At 42.2% G+C, this 19,017-nt stretch overlaps 1 protein-coding gene across 2 annotated transcripts in view; it reads right to left on the minus strand.

The window, feature by feature from the left end:
• The window catches only part of rev3l (REV3 like, DNA directed polymerase zeta catalytic subunit), an 86,851-nt gene that overhangs the window by 21,250 nt on the left and 46,584 nt on the right, over window positions 1–19,017 (minus strand). For both annotated transcript variants that reach the window (XM_085247885.1, XM_085247886.1), the window contains 8 exons: window positions 16,476–16,608; window positions 16,191–16,285; window positions 14,830–14,934; window positions 12,952–13,036; window positions 3,713–3,855; window positions 2,342–2,470; window positions 1,550–1,772; window positions 1,159–1,301 (listed from right to left, as the gene is read on the minus strand). In XM_085247885.1, coding sequence (XP_085104011.1) covers window positions 1,159–1,301; window positions 1,550–1,772; window positions 2,342–2,470; window positions 3,713–3,855; window positions 12,952–13,036; window positions 14,830–14,934; window positions 16,191–16,285; window positions 16,476–16,608 — 1,056 coding nt within the window. The remainder of the gene's footprint in view (window positions 1–1,158; window positions 1,302–1,549; window positions 1,773–2,341; window positions 2,471–3,712; window positions 3,856–12,951; window positions 13,037–14,829; window positions 14,935–16,190; window positions 16,286–16,475; window positions 16,609–19,017) is intronic.

Consider the following 19,017-nt stretch of genomic DNA (forward strand, 5'->3'; position numbering starts at 1 on the left):
CAGCATGTGAGAAGAAGAGGCATATCAGTTAGTATCCACAGCTGCAAGAAATTAACCTGAAATTCATCTGATCAGACAGCGCAATCACCCATGAATCTTAGCCCAAAACCCCAGGGTGAGATCGATCACTATTTTGATATATTTAAATTAGTGCTGTCAGCGTTAATCTCGTTAAAAGGACGTTAACGCCATAACCGCATTAACACGGCAATTCTCCGTTAACGAGTTAACGTGGATCACCCCAAACGTTTCACTAATGCGGCATCAACGCATTAGCACCATGCAGCCCTGCACACGTGTTAACCTGCTAACCGAGATTTGCCGCGTTAATGGCGTTAACGTCATTTTAATGCTATTAACGCTGACAGCACTAATTTAAATTTTAAAAAGTCAAACTACTACAATATTTCTATGCCATTATAACATGTTGAATGCCAAAATTCATAATTTAAGCTCAATAAGAAAGTGACCATCGCTCTACATAAGACACAGGGCAACTAGAACATCACTAACATGTGCATCAGCAGGAAGCTTGTCCCTCATTCTCTGCTCTGGCTCTTCTGATAATGTAGTTGTTCTGCTTTTGGCCCAGTTGAGCTACTGATAAAGTCATCTAATGCAGGTGGGGTGATAAATAACAGCTCAAATATGGTCATGCTATGGACTGATAATACTTCTATGTGAATATATGCAGACAGATCTTATATCTATAATGAGTTATTAAATATATAAAAACAATTCATAATAAGTATAAAGCATATGATATTCTTCTCGACGGTATACATTTCTCCTGTTTGTTATTTATTCCTGCACAGCTGACGTGAAGTACCCATATTTTGTTGTCCATGTACAATGAGTCTATTACCAGTCTATGAAGTTGTAGTCATCTTTCCAAACACACATGCGCGCTCTAAAAACGGAACAGTTAATTAACCCCAGAGAGTCAGTTTTTACCCCCGAGTCTGGCATCAAATTGTAGCCTGTCAGGTCATAGAGCCAAAACTAAAAATCATACTAACTTTGTCTTCTGTAGCAGCTATCAGATCCCGTCTCCTGACATACTTGACAGAGCGTGAATCAGTGGGGGGTGTCAGATGGGCATCAAAGCAAGCTGACACTTCATGCTTTATCAGTACATCTCATCATAGGACAACTCACCGCTGCTCTCGTCTGCGGCGCCATCGAGCTGCGGGATGGACAGGTTAGCGAACATAGAGTTGTTTCCACTCCACTCCATGTCTTCGTCAGAGGACTCCTGCTGGGCATCACTGAAGCAGTTTTCTGTCTCCTTCATGCAGGGTCTGTGCACACACACACCAACGACAGGAACCGTATTATTAAAGAAAAATGCCCAGGCAGAGCTCACTGGGGATGACTCACAGATCGTGTACAGCGATCGCTCACCTATTTATTTAAGATACAACCAGAAACAAAAAAGGTGTAGCTTACACTTGTACTTATTACTAAAAAATGAAAACATTTTGATGCACAACATACTCTAAAACTGATGGTTATACTTTTGCCTTCAACCATGCAGAGATAAACATGCCTCTGAGAGGAAGCACTGTCCCAACGCTGTGACATTATAACACTGAGTTCTGCCTCTTCCTTGTCCAGTTCTGGGCCTGCTTCCTCTTCATCACTGTTGCAGTTGTAGTTCGTGACACCGGGGAGTGAGCGGGACTGGGAATTCTGCCTAGCGGGTGTCCTGCAGAAACCATCGTCCTCCAGGCCTGCCAGCAAGTCAATGATGGCTTGGTCCCGGCTGCTGTCTGCATGGAGGACAAAATAAAGCACACAGACAATATCAGACAGCTGTACGCAATAACTTTCTCTCCAGATCAGCCAGTTAATCAAAGCTAGAAATGTCGTCTGCTTACAAACTTTTATTCACAAGTTTTTGGCCACCAACTTAGAAGAATTTAAAATGTAGAAGAGAACAAGAAGAAACTAAAGATGCTTTTTACTAAAGAAAACAACACTTGGACAGCTGTTAAGCATTGAGGTCAATATTTTCTCCTTTCAGGGTGTAGTGGCAGCCAAGTGGACAAGAACCAGATGTATATGGAGGAAAGAATCCACTAAATATCAGAAAATATGGATGGAAAGGGGGAAAAAGTGGCTTTTACAACAGGACAACAATCCAAAACAGCCATAAAAATCCATTTCAGAAGCTTCTGGAGTCAAAGTCACATGACCCGACCACTGAATCGGCATCTTTGAAATGCTGTTTGCGGAAGACTGCCTTAAAATTATCACCTAAAAATCACAGTTTAATCATGGGAAGCAAAATCGAGCATAGAAAATTAAAAACGTGCACGAATGAAAGAGGCTGTGTTACCTAACAGGGTCGAGTGGTTGGATGTCTGGGAGAGTGGGAGGAAAGACTGACTGTTCTCCAGGAGAGTCAGGATGGCCTCCTCATCAACGACAGCCTCCTCTGGGACTTTCCCACTGCTCCTCACATAGTCTGTGGGCAGCAGCAGAGAAGATGGAAACTACCGTTAGCCATACTTCGATGTCACACTTTGCTAACAACAGTTTCACCGAGATACCATATTAAAGCAGCACAGTTCAGCATTAGCTCGGTGACTACCATCTTTGGCAGTTTCTAGAGTACCAGTGAAACGTTTGGACACACAAGCACAGAGATTTCCTGCACATTAGCCCAATGTCAGTCTCACATCGTCACTCCTTCAACTCCCGGACTTGGGAAGGAGCGACAGGGTGATGAAACAAGTACTTCTCCTGCCAAACACACAGGCAGAATGAGAGAAGAAACAAATGCATGTCACAAGGGAAACCTAGTCCAACTAGGGCTTAAATTCTATGAAGGAAAAGGAAGTGTAGGATGCTAGTACGTAAAATCCAGAACTTCTTCATCTCCTATAGTGAATCAGACTACTTACAAGATGACTTTAAAAGGGGATTTCTCTTCTGTTTTGTTCTCAGATTTAATAAGCTTATAATAATAATAATAAGAAGAATAATTATAATAATAATGGATTGCATTTATATAGCGCTTTTCGGGGCCCTCAAAGCGCTTTACAATTATAACAACTTTCATTTCTGATATTGGCTTTAAAGCCAGACAAAACAAATGTAAGAAAGAAATGTCGCTGTACATTGTTTTATGTGCACAAAAACTTATTCAACTTCCTAAAAAGTCAGTTTATTCAATTATATAACCCTTGATAACTACCCAAGAAAGAATAGAATAGAATTCAACTTTATTGTCATTGCACATGCACAGGTACAGGGCAACGAAATGCAGTTTGCATCCATCCAGAAGTGCTTTAGTGATATAGATATATTACAATTAGCAATAATATAGATATGTGAGTATATTACAGAAATGGGTCTATTATGGTATGTTATAATGTACACGGTATGAAGTATGTTGTGAATATTCTGTAACTATAAGTATGTACAGGCTGTAGTGAGTATAAGCTATGTTCTCACTACAGCCTGTACAAAGAAATGACTTCCATTATCAAAGATACAACAGTATCTGGTTTAACCCACTTCATGCCACCAAATTACTGATGAGCCACCAAATAAAAAGTGTAAAACACCAAATCAGAACATAGCTTTGGTCTTTATTGGTTTCATAGCAGGTCAAACTATCCCATCGTGATAACTCTATATGATATAACTCAAAGCAAAATCTGCTGTTGCCGGTCTGTGAAACATCTACTGCAACTGTCCTCACCTGGCTGTGAACCCCTGTGCACCTCCACAGCGTTAGCAGGGGTACACGGCAGCCCGTCTGGGGTCAGGGGGTCAAAATGAAGTGTTAGTTCACCGGGGAAATCTTCTTGGTTCTCTTCATCACAAGCACACAGATCTTGTGTCCTGAGGAGATAAACAGACATCAAGTTTTACTTTTTACCAAAACATTTAACAGTGTTGACTGCATGGCTGTTAGCTGAATTAGAAAGCTGAGCACCTTGTGCAGCAGCCATGTTTTATTAGCATCTCTTTACAGCGGGTCTTAATCAGAGAAAGTGCTCGGTTTAGTGGGTGAAAGCTGTGTGTGGGACTGCACAAGTGTGCAGAGTGTCTCTTGTCTGGCAACTGTGTGAGGAAGTATATGGGTGTGTACAGCTAAGTGGTGTGTGTGTCTGTGTGTTGGCAGAGGGAATATGAATGGAAAACGGGCAGGCAGCCAACTGGGCTTTGTATCCCTCCGGATCGCCCTCAGCCACAAGCTGCCTATCACGCCCCCTTAATCGTGCTGCCCCTGCTGCATCGCCTGGCAACTCACCACTTAGTGACTCTGAAATATTGAAACAAAGACGAGGCGGGCGGCCGCCACTCGCACGTGGAACAGATTTCACAGGAGTGGTTTTGAGGAAGAAAAAAAACGAATTCCATTTTAGGCACTGCTCTGGAGGAGGTCTTTCAGATCTGGTGAAGATGGTAGACTAGAGTCTGAAGCCTGGCCACGAGTCTGACCATGTAAAAAGCCCTCAGGATACTAAACTGTTGCTCCTGTGACTGCACGGACGACTTCTGTAGCACAAGTTCAAGCTTCTTTAAACCTTCTGATGCAATATGTAGAAAAGCACGGGACTGACAGGTGAAGCTGGAGAACACCATGACTGAGCCCAGTCACGGCTCAGGGAAGAACACAAACACTCGTGTGGGAAGATGGCCAGACAGAGACAAATAAACAGCAAACACATCAGACAGAATAGTAGACTATGAATCACAGCCTTGTGGACACCCTCTAACTCACTTTAAATGATGAATGAGCAGCAGCGGCAGGCAGGAGGCTGATAAATGATGAATGGTTTTCAGACAACATGGCTGTAAAATGAAATCTACTCCAGACTCAGAGTTTAGGTTGAGATTGAGGGAGGTTTCATGACAGAGACTTCGTTCTGCTGGTGCTGTATGATGAAGAGCCTCCCGAGAGTCAGCGTGCACGTGCTACTGTCTGGTTGTTCTTAATTAGTCTGCCAGCTAACGACTTTAGAGGGAGCCAGGGAGGGAGCCTGGCAAGCGTCAGGAGATTTCTGCAATGATGAACACATTTTGCCACCAAGCCACGCCCTCTCAGAGTTTGAATGATGAGAAAGAGAAAGGAACGATAACTAGAAAGTCTTGTTAGCAGATATGTACCTTTGTAAGTATATACTGAAATACAGACTGAGCCATTTGATGAGCCGTTAACAAGATTTAACTTAAGACTACTTGTTACATTAAAACTACCAGACCACACAGCTTAATCTCTGATTCAGATGTTCTTCATCTTACAAGTGTATAAAATCAAGCACCACATCTGTGATTGTTCTAAAGACTGAATTCAGGTGTGATACTGTAATAGTTTTTGAAACATCTTCTCTCGTCATTACTCCATGACCAGCTGGAAGTGGTATTATAGCAAAGTGGAACCACAGCAACTCCAGTTGCAGACCATATAAGTAAAGAATGGGGATGCCAAGCCCTGAAGCAATAAGGACTACAAATCGCCATCGCTCTGAAACTTAATAACGGCAGAGTTCCAAACCTCTTCCATCAACATTAGCACAAACACTGCACTGGGAGCTCCAGTGTGGGTTTCCATGGCAAAGCAGCTCCTCTAGGTGTAATATGTAGATGCACATATGATTTGCACCTTTGACTGTAATTTTCTATCTGCTGCCTCAAGACAAAAGTGTGCAGTTACACTAATTGTTAAGATAATACCATGCTGAGTGATGAAGAGCCACAACTGGCCACAGATACACCGATGAGGCATCACAAGTAAGAGCTGTGTTGTGAAGTTCAAATGACACAGAGGCTCTGAGGCTGACACTGCGATTAATACACGGGAGTCAGAAAAATAAAAAAAATGTAGAACTACATCTGCTGATGCTAATTTGAACAAACAGATTTGCTTCAGATGGCTTTGTTTAACACTTTATCTAACTGACAGTTAATGTCCCCACATCTTTATGCATTAACCCCAGGCCGTGTGGGGTAATCAAGTCTGAGCACTGTCCAAAGGTTCTCTTCCTGTCACGTGGCACACAGCAGAAAATGCTCCAAATTCTTCAGTGGGTTTAGATAACAAATGGTAAATGGCCTGTATTTGTATAGCGCTTTACTAGTCCCTAAGGACCCCAAAGCGCTTTACACAACCAGTCATCCACCCATTCACACACTGGTGATGGCAAGCTACATCGTAGCCACAGCCACCCTGGGGCGCACTGACAGAGGCGAGGCTGCCGGACACTGGCGCCACCGGGCCCTCTGACCACCACCAGTAGGCAACAGGTGAAGTGTCTTGCCCAAGGACACAACGACCAAGACTGTCCAAGCTGGGGCTCGAACCGGCAGCCTTCCGATTACAAGGCGAACTCCCAACTCTTGAGCCACGATCGCCCCAGATAACAATATGGCACCAGCATAGACAGGAGGCTAGAAATAAGACATCCAATTGACTTGGAGTAAATTCCCCATACCAATACCTGACTGTTAGGATGGCCTATAGGAGCTGGGTTCAAAGAGGAGGATTGAGGCAGAGATGAAGTGCAGACAAACCTGTTGGTGTTTATTCACCAACATTAAAATTCCAAAAAAAAGAGTGTAGGCCAGGGGTGGGACATGGTTCCTGTAACAGCCTCTGATGTTAACTAGCAGCCTTTTATAGACTGCGGCTAATTGGTCCTCAAGTCATACAATGATCTGGGGTTCCATCCATCCATTCTCTTCCACTTATCATTTTTCAGGGTTGCAGGTGGACTGGAGTCTATCCCAGCTGTCTTAGGCCGAGAGGCAAGGTATACCCTGGACAGGTCACCAGTATGTCGCAGGACTAACACACAGACACAGACAACAGTTACTCTCACAGTCACGCCTATGGGTAATTTAGAGTTACCAGTTAACCTAACTGCGCTAACTGCATGTCTTTGGACTGTGTGAGGAAGCCTGAGTACCTGGAAAGAACCCATCCAAACACGGGGAAAACATGCAAACACCACACCGAAAGACCCCGGCCAGGTGGTGGAATTGAACTCAGGAGCTTCTTGCTGTGAGGCAACAGTGCTAACTGTCTTACCTAATAACCTTTATTGATATCAAATCAATATTGTAGACATAATTAACATAATTGCAATTAGTAAATAAAATATTTCCTACTTGGCCTAACGACTACAATCTACAATAAACTAATATAGCTATGGGTAGCACCAGGAACCTTTAAAACGGCACTCGAGATGCCTGAGGACTCTTGTGGCTGGCACACCATCAAAAGAAAACAAAGGTAAGACAATCTCATCCAAAATGTAAGTGTTAAAGTACTGGTTTCCACCAGCTTAACCAAACATTCTATACTAATTGAAATCTCTTTTCCTAGGCAGACATTAAACGGTACCAGCTGGAAGACTGCCCACAAGGAAAACCAATAAAAACAAACTTTTGTATGAGTGCCCTTTCCTGTAATATAAATATTAAAATTACTCATGTTTATACAGTTAAGTAATGAAGATGACCTTCATTACACTGACCTATTCTCACATGACCTTGTATGAAGAGCGTGGCAGAACAGGGTAAAGGTTAATCGAGTGGGAGGACATTTCCAACCAAAATGAGGTTTAAAGAGCTATATATTGAATCGGAGATAAAAGCCCTCCCATGGAGGAGAAGGCTGGAATCCAAAATCAGGGAAGCCCAGAAGGTCACTTGCCTACCAGAGAGTGTCATGAGAGACTGGTTCTGGATGAATAAGAGGTACAAAAATGTGTCCATAACTGAGGCTGTAGAAACTGCCAAAACAAAGGTTCACAGCTGAAGAATTGGACAAAATCCCTGAATTAAAAGAAAACCATGAGTAAAGGGAAATAAGATGTTTCCAAAAAGCAGCAATATTAGCAGTACATAGTAGAGTAAAGGAGAGCCAACAGACAGGAAGTGATAGGCTGCGTGAGAGTATTAACAGAAAGGGTGACTGAGACAGCCAGGTGTTGGGAAAGAAGCCAGGCAACTCTGTGTGTGTGCGCTCCATCACTTAAGACGAGGCCGACTCTACACCGAAGGTCTGCGCTGCTCCCCCCTCCCTTTTGTTCCTGTCTGATATCAGGGGTTGGTGAATGGAAGCCATCTGGATGTGATGCAGCAACACACACACACACACAGTCGAGTCAACTGTACTTTATTTATAACAGGAAATACTTTCTAGCTGTACATCTGGCGATTGTTTCACCATCCCCCTCCCTTTTTTTCTCCACTACATCTGTTGCAATTTCACTTTCCCCATTTTATCCAATCTCTGATTTTACTGCTTCGCTCTCTGCCCTGAGAAGAAAAACACTGAGGCAGAAAGAAAATGAGGACACACAACAACTTCATTACAGCTCAATACAAAAAACTAAAAATGTAAAAGAACCCACCCACCACTTTAATCACACTCTAGATCTTGTTTTAACATATGGCATCGAACCTGAACATTTAACAGTGTTTCCTGAAAACCCTCTCCTGTCTGATCATTTCCTGATAACATTTACTTTTACAATAATTGATTACACAGCGGTGAAGAGTAGACTTTATCAAAGTAGATGTCTTTCTGAAAGCACTGTAACTAAGTTTAAGAATATAATCCACCCACTGTTATCATCTCCAATGCCCTGTACCAACACAGAGCAAAGCAGCTATCTGAACGCTACCCCAACAGAGGTCGATTATCTTGTTAATAATTTCACCTCCTCACTACGTACGACTCTGGATACTGTAGCTCCTGTGAAAACTAAGGCCTCAAATCAGAAGTACCTGACTCCGTGGTATAATTCTGAAACACGTACCCTAAAGCAGATGACTCGTAATCTGGAGAGGAAATGGCGTGTCACAAATCTAGAGGATCATCATTTAGCCTGGAGAAATAGTTTGCTGCTTTATAAGAAAGCCCTCCGCAAAGCCAGAACATCTTACTATTCATCACTGATTGAAGAAAATAAGAACAACCCCAGGTTTCTCTTCAGCACTGTAGCCAGGCTGACAAAAAGTCAGAGCTCTTTTGAGCCAACCATCCCTTTAACGTTAACTAGTAATGACTTCATGAACTTCTTCACAAATAAAATTTTTATCATTAGAGAAAAAATTACCAATAATCATCCCACAGATGTAATATTATCTACAGCTACTCTTAGTACCATTGATATTAAGTTAGACTCTTTTTCTCCAATTGATCTTTCTGAGTTAACTTCAATAATTACTTCCTCCAAACCTTCAACGTGTCTTTTAGACCCCATTCCTACAAAACTGCTCAAAGAAGTCCTGCCATTAATTAATTCTTCGATCTTAAATATGATCAACCTATCTCTAATAATCAGCTATGTACCACAGGCCTTTAAGCTGGCTGTAGTTAAACCTTTACTCAAAAAGCCATCTCTAGACCCAGCAGTCTTAGCTAATTATAGGCCAATCTCCAACCTTCCTTTCATATCAAAAATCCTTGAAAGAGTAGCTGTCAAACAGCTAACAGATCATCTGCAGAGGAATGGTTTATTTGAAGAGTTTCAGTCAGGTTGCAGAGTTCATCACAGCACAGAAACAGCTTTAGTGAAGGTTACAAATGATCTTCTTATGGCCTCTGACAGTGGACTCATCTCTGTGCTTGTCCTGCTAGACCTCAGTGCAGCGTTCGATACTGTTGATCATAATATCCTATTAGAGCGATTAGAACATGCTGTAGGTATTACAGGTACTGCACTGCAGTGGTTTGTATCATATCTATCTAATAGACTCCAATTCGTGCATGTAAATGGAGAGTCCTCTTCACACACTGAGGTTAATTATGGAGTTCCACAGGGTTCAGTGCTAGGACCAATTCTGTTTACATTATACATGCTTCCCTTAGGCAGTATCATTAGAAGACATAGCATACATTTTCACTGCTATGCAGATGACACCCAGCTCTATCTGTCCATGAAGCCAGATAACACACACCAATTAGTTAAACTGCAGGAATGTCTTAAAGACATAAAGACCTGGATGGCCGCTAACTTTCTGCTTCTTAATTCAGATAAAACTGAGGTTATTGTACTCGGCCCTGAAAATCTTAGAAATATGGTATCTAACCAGATTCTTACTCTGGATGGCATTACCTTGGCCTCCAGTAACGCGGTGAGGAACCTTGGAGTAATTTTTGACCAGGACATGTCCTTCAACGCACATATTAAACAAATATGTAAGACTGCTTTCTTCCATTTGCGCAACATCTCTAAAATTAGAAATATCCTGTCTCAGAGTGACGCTGAAAAACTAGTTCATGCATTTATTACTTCCAGGCTGGACTACTGTAATTCATTATTATCAGGATGTCCAAAAAACTCACTGAAAAGCCTTCAGCTAATCCAAAATGCTGCAGCAAGAGTCCTGACAGGGACTAGAAAGAGAGAGCATATTTCTCCTGTTTTGGCTTCCCTTCATTGGCTTCCTGTTAAATCCAGAATTGAATTCAAAATCCTGCTCCTCACATACAAGGTCTTAAATAATCAGGCCCCATCTTATCTTAATGACCTTGTAGTACCATATCACCCTATTAGAGCGCTCCGCTCTCGCTCTGCAGGCCTACTTGTTGTTCCTAGAGTATTTAAAAGTAGAATGGGAGGGAGAGCCTTCAGTTTTCAGGCCCCTCTTCTGTGGAACCAGCTTCCAGTTTGGATTCGGGAGACAGACACTATCTCTACTTTTAAGATTAGGCTTAAAACTTTCCTTTTTTCTAAAGCATATAGTTAGGGCTGGACCAGGTGACCCTGAATCCTCCCTTTGTTATGCTGCAATAGACGTAGGCTGCCGGGGGATTCCCATGATGCATTGAGTTTTTCCTTTCCAGTCACCTTTCTCACTCACTATGTATTAATAGACCTCTCTGCATTGAATCATATCTGTTATTAATCTCTGGCTCTCTTCCACAGCATGTCTTTATCCTGTCTTCCTTCTCTCACCCCAACCGGTCGCAGCAGATGGCCGCCCCTCCCTGAGCCTGGTTCTGCCGGAGGTTTCTTCCTGTTAAAAGGGAGTTTTTCCTTCCCACTGTCGCCAAAGTGCTTGCTCATAGGGGGTCATATGATTGTTGGGTTTTTCTCTGTATCTATGAAGCGCCTTGAGGCGACTTTTGTTGTGATTTGGCGCTATATAAATAAAATTGAATTGAATTGAATTGAATTGAATTAAAAAACAAGAACAACTTGTTATTGATGTGGGCTGCCAGACTATGGGAGACTTTGCTCTCTAAGGCTGGGAGCATTTTGTCCCCATTTTCAAACACTGTTACTCTCTTGCATAAACTCCAACTCTGTGACAGTTACTCCAAATTTCATGACGGATATGGGACATTGACTTTCAGTTATTAAATTTTTAATAATGACAATAAGACAAACAAACAACAAACCATAACCTAACATGAAAAGAATAAAGTCAAAATAAGCACTCTCACACTAGGAAAATGAGATAAACAAATAAAAGAAAGGCAAACAAAATAGTTGTGCAAGAGAAAATCATGTTGGAACACTGTGCATGCCCACACTGACTTCAAAGGCCCTTTAGAACTGTCATGCCACAACAAAATTAGGACATCTGTGTTGAATCTGGCAAAGAGCGAGTAATGCATCATACAGATCAGATGTGATCTCGGCCATTTCACCATAGACCTCAAACTTGCAGACAGTGAATACCAATTTCTGTTCCAAACTTTAAATGCAGGTTTTGTGTAAAGGGGGTCATAACACAAGTGATGCAAATTACCAAGAGTCCCGTTTCCAAGCCTGAAGGCAGTGCATCACGTGAGAAGGGACACAATGCCTTTTTTCCTCTAGCACCTAATCGTTTCGCCACAACTCTGTTTCGGTTGTTTTTCATTACAATTCAATACCATCTCAACATGGGTGGGCAAGGTGGCCTCAAAGTCCAGTGATGTCATTTGCTTTTGACACAAATAACACAACAATAGTCTAACTCCCTCTTGGACTGTCATCAGGCACAAAAAAGTCTGCACCTCATTGTTAGAACATGGTGTTGGTTTTGTGTGTCGCCTTTTCCAGGATTCAAAAATGGTTGACTTGATTCTCGTGAAAGAGTTGCTTTCATAATTTATCCAGTGATATCACATTTGTGGCTCGGCTGAGCTCACTTGGAACCCCGGCCAAACTGGTACTAAAAAAATAAAATAAAAATGTACATCTACCTATTGGAAAACAGAAAAACCAAGTTGAGCCTAGTAGGTGTTAGTGGAGAAAGGCACATATTGGATATTAACAGGGTTGTGCATCATGAAAACACCACTGCTTGTTTCTACAGTAGTAACAGACCGTTGACCTCAACAAGGCAACCAGAGAACTGCCACTCATTGGACAGTTTCTTGTTTTCAGATCATTCTCTGTAAACCCTAGAGAGTTTCTGAAATACTTAGACCAGCCTGGCTGCCAAGAGCAACCACATCACTTAAAAGCCCATCTTCCTTGTTCTGATGCCCAGTTTGAATTTCAGCAGTTCAGCTATGCCTGCATGCAACAAGGCGCTTTATATTGTACGGTAAAAATGCTACAATAATACAGAGAAACCCCATTAATCAGACAACCCTCTAGGCACAAGTCCTTTGTGATAGTGGGAAGAAAAAAAAACTCCCTTTTAGCAGGAAGAAACCTCTGGCAGAACCAGGCTCAGGGAGGGGCAGCCATGTGCCATGCCCGGTTGTGAGTGAGGGGAGTGAGAGGAGTGAGACGTGACAAAAGGCTGCCATGTGATTGGCCATATGAGCTGTACAGGTGTACCTAACACCGGTACAAAATATACACAAAGTGCTACAGCACTTCTAAGCGAAGTGGAAGCGTTAATAAACGGTTAATATGTGATGTGATTATGAATTTTCTTCGTGAACAATCTTAAGGATCAAGATTCGTGCAGTCTTTCAGATATCATGTACCCTGGCACTACCAAGATAAATCAAAGGAAGGAGAATGAACTTACACATCAAACTCGTTCTCCTTGAGGATCTCCTCGACTCTCTTCATGAAGATTTTCTCACTCTCTGATGAGGTGACAAACCCACGATCTGGAACACATCAGACAAGCAATTTCAACACTGCACTTTCTGGCGCTTAGAAACATTCTTCAGACATAGAATTCTTCGCTACAATTAAAACATTGTGGTCAGTAATAGCTGTTAAGCATGCTGCTGTTTGGCTGGGTAATTTTACTGTCAGTCTGTAATAAACTGTGACCTTAATTCTGCATACCATAGTCTTTTGTCTTTGCACATTGTAAATTGTTTTGTAGGAGCTATAATTCATGGACATTATCTCAGTTCTTCTCTCTTCACTTTTCAAGCTTGGGAACCCCGTGTGCTTATGTGCTTGGGTGTAGGCCTGAGAAACTTTTTGTCACAGTGCAGCCGTGCTCTGATTATTTGGCAGCCTATTTCCATGACAGCTGTGTGTGTGTGTGTGTGTGTGTGTGTGTGTGTGTGTGTGTGTGTGTGTGTGTGTGTGTTTGTTTCGGGGAGAATCAGACTTTGGCAAGATTCAAAGGGTTTGCAGTTTAAAGACAGTGCTTTCCCACCGATCATATGGACAGCTCTTTGAATTATAACTCTGACTTGTGGAGGTAATGGAAAATTCTAACAAAACTAAGACAGATGCCACAGTTGGACAAAGAGAAGCATAACATGATAGAAGAACACAGTGAGCCACAGTCTACACTGCCTCCAGACATTCTCAAAACTCTTTCACAGTAACCAGAAACACTGGCGCCACTGAAATGAGACTCCCCGCACATTAGAACCGAAGAATTTTGCATCCAAATCAACGTTTCAAAACATCTCCTCTCCTCTGAATTGAGAAATTCAAAAGTTAATTTACAATTTGTCATGTTGGTCAAACCATTCCTGAGCAGTATGAACAAAGCACATTATCCTGCTGAAACCTCTGCATCAATTAGATTAGCGTCGGTGAAATGATGTAGGTGGCCTGTAACTATGTTTAGTAAGTATTACGCTGCAGAGCATCATACTGGCCTTCTTTAAAAGCGAATCATGCAGGCCAGCTCTTCTTTCCAGATAAATGAGACGTGCGCCCGGCCTTTGGCATAACGTCGAAGAAAATGTGATTCACCAGACCAGGCTGCATTCTCCTGCTGCTTCGTGGGTCACTTCTGACGCTCGCTTTGCAGCTGCTGAGGGCAGTAGCCAGCATGGGTACTGTGTCACATGGCCAAAGTCTGTGGCTATGCAGCTCCATAAACATTAAGCTGTGATACGCTGTGTTCTTACACTGTTCCAGCATAGGCACTGTTTACGCTTTCAGCACTAGCAATTCTGGGGGATGGAAGAATCGCCAAAAAAGGGCAATTCCTCAAGAAGTAGATCAGGTGTGGCTGTTGTTATTGACAAGTGTGCCAACAGAAGTCTGTCTAGCCAAAAGCTCTCTGCCAATTCCATTTGCTGGACCTCTACATCACATTTGTTCTTTCGATGCCTGATAATGGAATCACCTGACAAACAACACAGCCTGCTTTGTTTCATGAAAATATGTTTTACTTTGCACTAATGAGCAGATTTGTGTCCCTGTGCATTGCACGCGTTCAGTTTATGAGCCTCGCTTGATAACCAAGCCTGCTAGCTCCAAAAACAGTCACTTCTGGCTCCAAACAACCAATGGGAATGACCCAAATGGTGAAACTGAAGAGTTAAGAAATGAATGGGTGACAGCATAGTGACTATGACCATCTTTTATATACAGTTAACCATACTCATACATTTTCCATTATTCCCAGATCGCAGAGAAATTAAACAGAAAACCATAGACTGACTTAGACAAAGCTAAGATTTTCCATGGTGAATGCCTGTACCTTGTGACTCGGGGGTTTCAATCTGGGAGGGCTGGTTCTTCTCTCTCCTCCTCTGCTTCTCATCCTCCCAGATGGCCTGCAGGCCAGGATTCCTGCCAATTTGATCTGGAAAAAAATGGAGAATTAAGCACAAAAATACTCAAACTCTGTACCCTCAAACACAGTGTTTATATAAAGCTGTGCTTAACAACATCAACTCATAAAGTTGTTTTTAACTGCAAGAACTACTGCATAGTTTTTTGCACATGTTTCCACAGCAGGACTTCTGCTCTGTCTGTATAGCAGTCATTACACAGTCATGCAGCTCCAACACCGCAATTAAAGAAATAATGTGGAAAGAAGATGAGGTGCAGAGTCATTATTTCATCCAAAACCTGCAGCCTTAAAATAGGAAGCAGGAAGAACAAAAGCAGTGGGCATCTTTACACACACATATCACAATAACAGCTTTATCAACACACAGATAACTTGCACCTGACAATACACATCCTACACATCCCACAGACCAGTTATTATATACCAATATTATGTTAATAGGGTGAAGCAGTGATTCTCTGGATAATTTTTCCAGAGAATGGTTAACCTCACCTCCAAGCCCCACTCTCTCTTTAACCCTTACATCTAAACTTATCAGTTCTCATTCAGTCACATTGTTAGGACTTTCCACAGAACTTTCTGAAATCTTCTAGTCCTAATCTGCCTAATCTTTGCTGTTTTTAAGACACAAGCAAAGCTTAGAAGGAATCTTCTAGCTCCCAGGAAAATAAAGTTCCTGAGAAAAAGCCCAGGCTTTACAAACTGTAATAGTTCATAAGTGCAGAACACACGCACTTGTTGTCTATCACGGCCTCTCTTTTCACTTTAAGACAGATTCTTTGTGTGGTTTAAGCTTGTTAGGTCCCATCTGATTTCAATGATAAAACTCAAAGCATCTTTACAGCCCAGATGGAAGGACTGCTTTTAAGACAACACAACGTTCAGCAAAACTGGCACCGCTCAGATTGTAAGTGCAAGAATGACCTCTCTTTCTTTCTTTCACACGCTAAAACAACAGATCCAGATGTGTGCGATTAAAACAAATCTTTCAGGAACAAAAGCTGCATCTGCTCTGGCACTACATTACTTTGCCAGATGACAGCATCTGTCTTTATTGTCCCTGGTTCGTTTTAACCCTCTATCCCATCCTCTGTGATTGGACGGATTAGGTCAGATCCACGATGTTTGTATTTGGGGCTGATAACAGATTCGATGTGTGGCAGCCGTCAGAGCAGTCCATCACTCTTCTGTGCTTTAACTTGAATTTCACATTCCCCCACCCGTTGCTTTCTTAAGTTTGTGGCTGCAATACTGAGTGAACTTACTTTCGATTTCGAGGCGGTTGAGAACATCCACAGCAACAGCATCAACCTCCAGCTCACAGGTGCTCTGCCTCTCCACCTCATCCAGGACTAAAGAGCTACAGTCAGTGAACATAAAAAAAAAAAAAAAAAAAAAAAGGGGGGGGGGGGGGGAATAAATGAATAAAAACAAGCTACCATTTTGGTTTTCAATTATCTTTACGGAGAACTAATATCCACTGCAGCTCGGACATAAGCCAAAAACAGTGCATTCAGATTCTGCTTAGACTAAGATGTGGCGAGACTCGCCTGGGTATGGCGTTCTCCTCCCAGCGGACGAATGTGCCTCCTATGGTGCTGTCGTTGAGCTTGGACGTACAGGGAGCCTTCCAGGGGCTGATGCTCCTGAACGCCGATCCTTCTGGGTCTGCCTTTGCTTCATCTGTTAACCATATACAGAGATATACATAAGAGGCACATGAGAGGATCACAGTAACGGTATTTGGATAACCACAGGGTTTTTATTTCATGCAGATTGATTAACTGCTCAGTGCTGCCATTTCTTAGCAATTAAACTGCGATCCACACTGTTAGAGAATCTGAGGTATAATGAATCATGATTATCCTCCTTTCTTTAATGCAGCAAAGGTAAGCACAATAAAACATTGTTTTGTTACATGGAGAGTTCTTTTGGTACCTGTGACACTTTTTAATCTCAGTATTTAGGAGGCCAGAGTGTTCAAGTTGTTGAATGGACTTCAAAACACATTAAGGGTTTCATTTATCTTGAATTGGCCCATTTTACCAGCTCAGTCTATTATTATTCTGCTGCTTGATCCCAGATTAGGAACTTCCTTTCAAGTTGGACATTGAGGGGAGCAGAAAATGTAAACTGGTGTACCCATTATTGGAGCATTTTGGTTTCTTTGTTGTAAGGGGAACACTGGAGCCCTTTTCCATTGATTGCATCAGTGTAGAGGTGGATCAAACATGGGAACTGTGCTTTTGTTGGAGGACAGTCAGGCGTGAGGACTTCTATAAAAGAACTTTATTAAAAGAACAAGTGTGGAATTTCCTGTCTGGAGTCTTTAATGGCCTCACAAGTGAAGGTGGTCCTGCTGGGCGGGATGCTCTCTGGGAGTGTGGAGAGAGGTCTGATTGGGCACGACGACCAGAAGGCTGAGTTTAGGCCTAAACTCAGATCAAACAGAGTTGGCAATCAGGGGTTTTAGTGCCTACGAGGGGCGAGAGGAGTTGGGTAAGATTCACCAAAGATCTGAAGAGAAACCCCCAGCGTGACACTACCACTGTGAGGTCCAAGACACTGCTGAGCTTCAAGCCCACACACTACCACCTCTCTCCAGGGGTTACGTGAAGCAGATCAATACAGAGATATCAAGAGTTCAGCTCACTGTAGCACAAATCATAGATACATGTAGGTCCACAAGCTTTGGAGAATGACACATTTTTTTGGTTCTTCAGACTTTATTTGTTTATATACCGCTTTGTATTTGATGACTAGATATTATTCAGCTCCTGCTCTCTTTCACAGTGTCTCTTCTGTCCCGTCTCCCTCCTCTCACCCCGAACCTGTTGCAGCAGATGACCGCTGTTTTGCAAGCCTGGTCACACCACAGGTTTCTTTTTGTTAAAAGGGAATTTTTCCTTCCCTTGCTGCCAACACAAATAGAGGGCTATAAAAACTAAGCTAATGAAATTTCTAAAGCTTGCAGTTCTTCTAATGACCACTAGAGACTGAGTCAATCCCCATAGACACCCATGTAAAGTTATCAAACTTTACAGCATTAAAAGCTTTTGAGAAGCCAGTATAATATTTTATAATCTGGGTGAAAGCTGTAGCTAGCAGCCCTCTGTGCTTCATTTTTAATATGTGAAATTCTATTTCATTAGTCTGTTAGTTAGCAATAATTAGCACGTATGTGTGTCTCTGTGATGCACCTGTACATTTTATGGATGTAGCTTGATAAGATAACTAGCAGTAGCTGAAGACGTAGGGCACCACCTTGTCGTCCAAATAGTCACTTCTGGCTCCCAAAATATATAAATAAAAAGATTTATGTTAAAAAAACCAAAATCATGGTGGCAGTGAAAATGCTCACCCCGAGTCGTCCGATGCAGACTGCAGAACCCAACAGGAAACTGGTTCTTATGTTATCTAAATTAAACAGCCACATCAGTCAGCTGTGTACTTCTCTGCTAAGCGGATAATGGCAAAAGTAAACTACAAACTTGATGGTAGCCGGTGAAGAAAAAGGAGGAAATACTGTTTTTCACATTGGTCAAACGCCACTTCATGTGTAAGAAGACACAAAGAAAGACAGAAGCAATGAACATCATTCAAACCTGTTGTAATTCTACAGGGTAAATGGTTTATTTTTATAGAGCTGCTTGCAGTGTGGCTAATATTAGATAAAGACAGCATGAAAAGTGTCTCCCATGTTTTGCTTGTTCACAGACTGTCACATCCAACTTCTGCTATGTATTCACCTTATAAATCAAACAGGAGCCAAAACCTAGAGCAGCTGCAGCAGGTGTCTAATCTGTTACTGTGTAGATGTGACACGGCTCCACAGGCTACAGGGAGCTCAGACAAATAAAATGAAGAGTCTGAGACTGCGGGCTACTGATCCCCAGTATCTGCTTGCCATTCCTGTCCTCATACTTTTCCACTTGTTACTTTCATATGGAGGTATGCGTCCTCTGTATTTCACCTTTGGCCATTAACGAAAGGAACAAGACAGAAAGAAAGACAAAGAGGTCAGAAAAAGAAAGTTCAGAGAGAAAGAGAGAGAAAAGAGCAAAGACCACAAGACAAAACGTGAAGGGAAAC

The sequence above is a fragment of the Mchenga conophoros genome, linkage group LG15 (assembly GCF_057382185.1).
Source record: "Mchenga conophoros isolate Kocher_MC1m ecotype Shallow Benthic linkage group LG15, M_conophoros_male_GT1.1, whole genome shotgun sequence".
Taxonomy (NCBI): domain Eukaryota; kingdom Metazoa; phylum Chordata; class Actinopteri; order Cichliformes; family Cichlidae; genus Mchenga; species Mchenga conophoros.